The sequence below is a fragment of the Microtus ochrogaster genome, linkage group LG5 (genome assembly GCF_000317375.1).
Source record: "Microtus ochrogaster isolate Prairie Vole_2 linkage group LG5, MicOch1.0, whole genome shotgun sequence".
NCBI classification, from domain to species: domain Eukaryota; kingdom Metazoa; phylum Chordata; class Mammalia; order Rodentia; family Cricetidae; genus Microtus; species Microtus ochrogaster.
Genome location: NC_022031.1, coordinates 37,951,144 through 37,959,591, shown reverse-complemented (window position 1 = coordinate 37,959,591; position 8,448 = coordinate 37,951,144). Strand labels below are relative to the sequence as shown.

Sequence of the window (8,448 nt, the reverse complement as noted above, 5' to 3'; positions counted from 1 at the left end):
AGTTGAGCATCCAAACCGCCCAGGCCCCCCCAAAGCCAGCACGTGCAGTAGGATCAAAAACCCCTTGCCCTTGTTCTTGAGTTCTCTGTAGTCCTTGTGATGGTTAACTTCTTGTCAGCTTAGCTACATATACAGTCAACAAAAATTCAAGCTTCCGGGCACTCATGTGAAGGACTCTCTTGATCAGATTATTTGAAGCAGGAAGACCCACCCCAAGTCTAGGCAGCACCTTCTGGGAACAGCCCAGATAGAAGAATACGGAAGAAGGAAACTTTGCTCTTTTGCCTGCTTGCCCTCACTCTTGAAGGCGAGCCCATCTGTCCTGTTACAGCAGCATTTCCTCCCCAGTATTAGAACCTGCTTCTTTGGGATTTCAATATAAATTGAAGATCAGCAACTCTCCAGGAGTGGGGGGCAGGGCAAGGAAGAGGAAGGGGGAGGAGGGGAGCCACATAAAATAAAGGTTCCTGCTGGGTTTGGTGATTCCATACCATGACTGTAATCCCAACACTAGGAGACTGAGACAAGAGCATTGTCATGAGTTCAAGGCCAGCCTGAGCTATAGAGAGAGACTCTGAATCAAAGAAAAAGAGAAAAGAGACAGAGACAGAGTCCCACATTGGAGCACCGGACTGAAATCCCAAGGTCCAAATCAGGAGCAGAAGGAGGGGGAGCACAAATCAGGAGCAGAAGGAGGGGGAGCACGAGCAAGGAACTCAGGACCGTGAGGGGTGCACCCTCACACTGAGACAATGGGGATGTTCTATCGGGAACTCACCAAGGCCAGCTGGACCAGGTCTGAAAAAGCCTGGGATAAAACCGGACTCGCTGAACATAGCAGACAATGAGGACTACTGAGAAGTCAAGAACAATGGCACTGGGTTTTGATCCTACTGCATGTACTGGCTTTGTGGGAGCCTAGGCTGTTTGGATGCTCACCTTACTAGACCTGGAAGGAGGTGGGAGGTCCTTGGACTTCCCACAGGTCAGGGAACCCTGACTGCTCTTTGGGCTGATGAGGGAGGGGGAGTTGATTGGGGGAGGGGGAGGGAAATGGGAGGCGGTGGCGGGGAGGAGGTAGAAATCTTAATAAATAAATAAATAAATAAATAAATAAATAAATAAATAAATAGAAAAAGAGAAAAGAAGGAAGGAGGGGAGGGAAGAAGGAAGGAGAAAGGAAGGCGAAAAGGGAAAATCTACTTTATGCTCTCTTAACCTGGTCCTTTTTTTAATCATAATTTTGTCAGCACAATCAGAAACAAGCCACCCACCTAATGATATGTGCAAGCCATCATCATTTGTAGTCCGGCAGTTAAGTACCTCAGGGACTCAATCGCCTAATGTCTAATCTTCTAACCTTGTCTTAGGTTCTTGGTTACACATTAGCGGGCTTAGAGGAAATTAGCGCTGGATCCTTCCTTCATAGGCAACAGTCTACGAAACCAAGGAGGACTTTAAGTATCATTCAGAAGAATTAGACCTAACTCATATCTCTGGCCCTGAAAGGAGATAAGACATCTTGAACTGATTAAAATATCATCAGTGGAAATATATCTAAACCAGGCTCTAGAAGCCCTGAGTCTTACAAGGAGGAGGACTACATGGCAAGAGGCTTCCTGATAAAGAACAAGCAGGTCTTTCAGTCGCGTAGACAGGACAAAGTACCCTAGGAGAGCTGCTTGTTTTAGAGACTATCGGAAGTAGAGTAACCTGCCTAGGACGTAGACAGCAGCAACGGTTTCTCTGGCCACTGTCGGTTCTCCCCACTGAGTGTGTATTTTCCTTGTAAATAACCTCTGCCTATCTGCTATACTCTGTCTCCTGGGGCTTCAAGAAGGAGTGCAGAGACTGGGGAGAAGAGGGGGTCAAACTGGGGTCCTGACCAGTCCCATCCTGTGTCTCCTCGCTGGTGCTTGTGACACTCTTGCGTCCTCCCGATTTCCTGGGTCCTCTTTGTTCATGAATAGAGATTGTCTATGTACTTAAATACACAAGCAACCCAACCCCAGCATTCCATTCTGGGGATCTACTTTCTAGGATCTCTTCTGGTAAAGTTTACAACGTCCCTGGAGATTCTGACAGAAAAGAGTTGGCTCACTGTAAGGCTATAAGGAGATCAAATATTTCCCACTCTCTACTCACTACTCAGCACTTGAGTGGCCTCTGGTCACCACATAAGGAGACTCTTCCTACCCCAGGCAGTTGGTGGCAGTACTGGGTCAGTCTTGCAGCCCTGAACTGATGAAAAGATCATGGGAACCGTAGGTCAGAAGCACAAGTCGCAACCCGTGCTTGTCACAGGCATCTGAATCTAGAAGCAATCTTCGGGGACTGAGTCCTCCGGCTGATGGAATGTCGCTGTCTTCCATTCAGTAGTGTCTGAACTGAAGTGAACAAGAGGACATAGATGATGTCATCGGTGGCAGCAGGAGGTCACAGCTCTGCACAGCCACAGGGACCTCCACTCAGGCAGAGCTGATGTTTGAATGTACAAGGGATTTCGGGATGGCTGAGTGATGTAAAAATCAGAGCTTATTAAGGATTTAGACAAAGGACTGAGATGGAAAAAGCAGAGAGTCTGTGCTTGTGGCAGAGGTTTTCTCACCTAGGGTGAGCACAACTCCGGGGACAAGAGTCCCTGACCTTCAATAGCCACCAAAGCTTCTGGGTCCTTGGTCTCAAGAACTAGAAGAATGGATGACACAGAAAACAAATGGTGAGTGTTTCCGAAAGGAGTGTTATCTAAGGGGATGGAAACAGGCAGCGCTCCCGTGCACAGGAGGGTCTCCAGGAAGGGTCGCCACTGAGGGTCTTTGGCTAAGGGTTAATGAGACTTCACTAGCTAGAGGCATAGGGACGTAAGTCGGTTGGTCCATCTGGTCTACCTGGACTGATGGTGGATGACCATGTACCTCTTCATCCTCGTGGTTTTGGAGACAGTTTCAAAGCCAATGAAGTCTCTGATTATGAATGGAATCCAGCCAGTTATAGCCATTAGGTTGCTATGTAAAAGGGAAGGATGGATAACAAGAAACCAGAGCACGGACCAGTATCCTTAGACATTTCTGTCTAAGGACATTTCTGACTTCTGGCCAAGACAGAGCTGGCTGTGGAGAAATGGAGCAGACATGCTCATTTCTCTGGCCCCGCCATAGCTGCCTGACAAGCTTCTTGCTGCTATTGTCATCAGAGTTACAGGGAGAAGAACAGAACACATCCAAAGGGGTGTTGGCTTTGGAAAGTCACTCTCGGGTGTCTCACCAGTGTGTGCCTGCCTCTGCCTCCCGAGTGCTGGGATTACAGGCATGCGCCGCCACCACCCTGCTCTTTGGTTACATTCTTTAAAAGATGTAATTTACAATGATGGTCAAATATTAAGCAAAACTTCAAACTTAAGCAAAATAAAAGTGTGTGCTGAATTATTTTCTTCAAGAATTTTCTTGTGTAAATGCAAATGTAAGGTGTTTCTTTAAGGTCGGTTTATTTAGATGTTTAGACGTAGGGTGGGGAAAGGGTACTTATTTTAGAAGACACCAGGTATCAACCTCTAGCCTCTACATGGGCATGCACACAAACACACATATTTCTATACAACATACACGTGCAGAGGGCCCAGAGCTGGGGTCCAGAGGGCTGAATGGGTACCCATATTAGCTATTCTTCTGAGATCATCTCATCTCTCTCAAGGGTGGGAAATCATTTATTCATCTGTCAATTCCTTGAAATTTAGGGGTTTGTCTCAGAAGGAGCTGGCCAGCCCCTCTCCTTAGAAATCCCCTCTTGGTTCCCAGGATTGAGAAGGGAAAAATGGCAGGGGCTGTTCCGGTCCAGGCTCCTTCCAGCTGTTCCTCTGACCTAGGCACTGGATTTGAGGAATGGGCTCAGGTGATTGGGATGCTCAGGTGGTTGGGATGCAGGGCTCAGGATGTAGAATCAGGGTCCTGGGCCTTCTCCTCAGGAGCCTTCCCTTCCAGCTCCGCTTCCCAACTCGGCCCTAACTACCCCGCCCTAACAGCACTTCTGATGCCCAGACCTAAGCAGACAATGCCAGTGGCACTAACAGAGGACAGCACACACCCTCTCCCTGGAGCCGACAGGACACAGGGCTTTTCGGGTTTTTTTTATTTTTTTATTTTTTATTTTTTTTGCCCAGACTGTTGAAGTTCTCAGAGTTAAAGCCAAAGAAAGCAGAGGGGAAGCCACTGAGTGGGGGAAGAAGGAAGCCAAGGTCATGTTTTGCCAAAAGAAAGGGGGATAAACGGGAAGACCCAAATAAAAGGGAATTTTTGGACAGAAAGTGAAAGAAATATCAAGCGCATAAATTGGAGCGGTCTCTTACTGGCTCACAGAGGCTCGTACAGGCTCTCCAGGGCTCACAGGGTCTCACACGGCCTCACATCCTCTTGCCTCTGGATCCTCTCAAACCACACCAGGGCACCCAAGTGCTTCCGATAACTCCCCTGCACACCCGGCAGTGCTTCAGCCTCTCACAGATTCCTGCACACACCCAAGAACTTTCTGTGGCCTGCCTCAGTTCACCCACCATGGCACCCCGTGTGGCCCCACTGCTGGTCTTCAGCCTGTTGGTTCTCGGGACCTTCCCAGGTAAGGCTGAGGAGATAACTAAGGTGGGCGGGGGTGGGGGGGGACACGACACAATGGCTTGTGGGTAATGTCTCAATCTCAGACTGTTATGACGCTCATGAAAGACCCTGCAAGTTCATGTCAGTGAATCTAGGGGTTCCCTGTGTCTTCTGTGTGTGCCTGTCAGAACGAGGGTGCCTGTATCCCTGAGTTCCAATGTGGCTCCAGTCTTGGCATATCCTGGGACCTATAGCTGCCCATCTCTCTGCAGGCTTCATGTCCTGATATGATAACCTCCGTTTCCAGGCAGCAGAAGGAACCTATGAGCATAACTAAGTTGGAGTGTGTGTGTCGTGTCTGAAGCCCTAGTTTTGATCCCACTGCCGGGGTTGTGGGTTAGAGCTTTGCTGTGTATCTGCTTCAGTTTGAGAGGATGAGAAACACTGAAGCAGGTGTGCTTAACAACCTGTTTCCTTCTGGTTGTTTCTTTTTAGGGGCCTTGTTTGGTGGTTTGGTTTGGTTTTTGAGATAGGGTCTGTTGGTGTTACCCAGGCTGGCTTTAAAGTCCTGGGCTCAAGCGATCGATCCTTTTGTCTCTGTCTCCCTAATAGCTGGGCCTCCTCGGTGAGACAGCCATCTGCTGGCTATGTAGTAGTTCATACGACTGTAAAGGCCCTCAGCCGATGCAAGCGTCCCCTGTCCCGGCACTGTGACTACCATTAACTCTCTATTTTCTGAAACATGGTGAAAATGGAGAAAATCTAGGAAAGGGTGTGTGGCCAGGGCAGCAAGAAGACATACAGAAATGGTTGTTTATTAAATGCCTTAGCTGACTACCATACGTCCAGCAGCTGCCAGGGCCACAGTGGCACACGGTGGCTGCGTACCAGGTCCGGTTCCCCCTCACACAGAGACGCTGCTGAAGTCACTTAGGGCTGCGGCCTTCCTTCCTCATGGCCTCCACGTCTTCTCCCCTTCTTTCTCCTATCTCAGCCCCAGTTCTTGGGGGTGCCAACGATGCGGAAGACTGCTGTCTGTCTGTGACCCAGCGCCCCATCCCTGGGAACATCGTGAAAGCCTTCCGCTACCTTCTTATGAAGGATGGCTGCAGGGTGCCTGCTGTTGTGTGAGTTGTGGGAAGAATGTCTAGCCCATCTCCCCGTCAGCCTTATCCCTGGACCCATGGCCGAGGCCACCTTGCAATAAAGTCCCAGAAGCAGGTCCCCACACGTGGACTCCGAGCCTCTGCCCCTCATTCTAGAGCCTTCTAGGAAACTGAGTTGCAGGCCTTCACTCCCTCTGACCTCTGGCTACAGGTTCACCACACTGAGGGGCTACCAACTCTGCGCACCCCCAGACCAGCCTTGGGTGGAACGCATCATCCGAAGACTGAAGAAGTCTGCCAAGGCAAGCCTGACCCTCCTCAGCCCCGCCTCCATCCTCCAAACCCCTGTCCAAGATTCCAGCCCATGACCCTGCTTCTCCTTCCTCCGATAGAGCAAACACAGCAGCAGTTAACCATGACGGTACCAGAAGGAGCCCTGTGTCTTGAGCAAAGGGATCTGAATCACCCAGAAGAGAGGACCAGGCCTCCTGATGCTCTGCTCCAGACCTAACCCAGCCAGGGCTGTGCCTAGAGCATCAATGTGAATGTGCGGGTTTGTGTGGAGAGAGCACAGCCTCTCCCTGGCTAGACTGCAGGGCTTCCAATAAAGCTGCTTGGTACCCATGGATCTGTCTGTCTGCTCACTCTCTCCCCAGGAGGACAGGAATAGGAAGGGAGGAGGTGGAATGGCAGCATATATTTTGCACCCTGAGTTCTAAGCAATCTGTTCATCGGCCTCCACCTCACACTCTGCCGCTCCCAGAGCCAGCCCCACCATCAAGGACCTAGTTCATCTTTCCCCAGCCTGTCACTCTCGATTCAGCCACACAAAGCTTGCATCAGCGAGCTGACCAAAGTCCCCCGGAAGCCTCAGACTTTTCTGTTTTCACCATCCAGGAGGGTGTTTCAGCGTCCAGGTGTCTCAAGGATGAGGAGTAGGGAAGCTTCAATGGGGATAAGAGGATGCGGCTCTCCTGTCCAGGAGAACTTCCTAGCCACTGTGTTGCTCCCTCCAGCACTCTTCCCTCTTCCCCCCCCCACTTCTGTTCTGGGGCTGGAGGTTTCCTCCCCCAGAAAAGCATCCCAGACTCAGACTGGGTTAGGTAGCTTTGCTTCCTCCCAAATGCCCATAGCTCTGCCCCCCTTGTTCTCCCCTACATACCACCCACCTGCACACACATGCGCGCACACACACACTCACACACAGAGCATTCATTACAGTAACCTATTTTGCTAGTTTGCCCTTCTCCCTGGACAAAGGTCATATCTGTGTTGGTTTCCAACACATCGCTTGGTACAAGAAGGGAATCAATACACATTGGCTTAGAAAATGAACAAATACGAGAGACGGGTCAGCAGCCTTGGAGGGTAGGCCCCATTTTCCATTCCAGCCCTTCTAAATCTGACCTCAAGATAAGCCCTCTGTCTCAGACAGCCTGAGCAGGGCCCTACCGCATCAGAGCAATCCTGGGGCCAGATATCAAAGACACTGACTGGGACCCAAGGATCAGGGAAGGAAGACAGGCCCATGGGGTAGAAGAAAAGAGCAGCCAGGGACACTTGCAAGATTCAGCAAGGAAGAACCTCATGGCCACCCCCTCTACGTACACAGGCCACGCCCTCTGTGCACACATGCCACACTGAGTCTTAGAGAGTCTTATCTGCAGGACGAAGACCCTGTGGCTCTTGGAACAGCCCACAGTAATGCTCTGTGCCTGGGAAACTTCCTATGGAAGCTTACAGGGCATGACCTCCAAGGGCCTGTCCAGTGGGACTGGCGAATTCAAGTTCCTAGAGTCAGATAGATTCTCTTTCTCTTGTCTGGTAAGAGAAACCATCATTTTATCAGATGGACATCAGCCAGTAACCAAGCCAGGCCTGGCTGGACAAGACTAAGGGGAAGTTGAAGTGAGGGGATCATGCTCCCCCATCCCTCTCCAGCCCTCAGGCACCCCTGTCTCTGCTGTCCAGACAGGTGTTCAAGCATCCAGGTGTGTGAGAGATGGAGGAACAGGGGGACGGGGGGGGGGGGGCGGGAGGGAGTTACAATGGGGCAAAGAGGAGGAGCAGAGAGCCTTGGGCTACGGGAAGTGTCGCAGCCTCTTCTACAGACAGGTGTTCAAAACCTCAAGTATCTCAGGTCTCAGAGTCCCAAAGGGTGGTTTCCAGAACAGTTGCTATGGCTAGAAAACTGTTTTTACTGACGTAAATCACTCACCCCTTCATGCACCCATGCCTGTAGCTGACCTCCACCTACCCACCGCCCCCATACCCACTTCCTGTGTACCAATCCATTAGTCTGTCTGTAGAGTCACCCAGCCGTGGAGTTCCCTGCCTCCCACAGACAACAGATAAGCATACGGGGTGGGAGAGGTTGCCTCAGATCTTGCTCAGGTCCCAGGGACACTGAGACATCAGGTATAAATCCTCCCTTGGCCTCAGAGGTGCCTTGGGCCTCAGAGAAATAGAAAGAAGAGAAGAGGTGAGCATGGAAGGCCAGCCCAAGATGCTGCCAGGACAGAGACCCTTGGACATTAACTCCGCGGCTCTGACATTGGGAGGTGAAGGAGCACATCCTGATCCCAGTGTCTGGGCCTGCCTCACAGCCCTGTCTCCACCCTGTCACTGACTGACTCTGGGCAAGCTCCCTCCACAATCTCCAGCCCAGGGCTCCAGTGCCGTGTGTCCGGCAGCAGGAAGGGCCTGACCAGGGTGCAATGCCATGTGTCCGGCAGCAGGAAGGGCCTGATTGTTGA

At 51.0% G+C, this 8,448-nt stretch overlaps 1 protein-coding gene across 1 annotated transcript; it reads left to right on the top strand.

The window, feature by feature from the left end:
- Positions 1-4,393: 4,393 nt before the first annotated feature.
- Positions 4,394-6,240, top strand: Ccl19 (C-C motif chemokine ligand 19). The gene is made up of 4 exons (XM_013351795.2): positions 4,394-4,608; positions 5,581-5,713; positions 5,904-5,994; positions 6,085-6,240. Exons 1-4 carry the CDS (start codon positions 4,548-4,550, stop codon positions 6,103-6,105), a joined length of 306 nt encoding a protein of 101 aa, XP_013207249.2. The 5' UTR covers positions 4,394-4,547; the 3' UTR covers positions 6,106-6,240.
- Positions 6,241-8,448: the final 2,208 nt, after the last annotated feature.

Excerpts from the sequence above, each read along its gene's own strand:
- Ccl19 (XM_013351795.2), top strand. The coding sequence starts at position 4,548 with ATGGCACCCCGTGTGGCCCCACTGCTGGTCTTCAGCCTGTTGGTTCTC. Across the intron at positions 4,609-5,580 it reads GGTTCTCGGGACCTTCCCAG|CCCCAGTTCTTGGGGGTGCC; the intron begins GTAAGGCTGAGG and ends CTCCTATCTCAG. Across the intron at positions 5,714-5,903 it reads TGCAGGGTGCCTGCTGTTGT|GTTCACCACACTGAGGGGCT; the intron begins GTGAGTTGTGGG and ends CTCTGGCTACAG.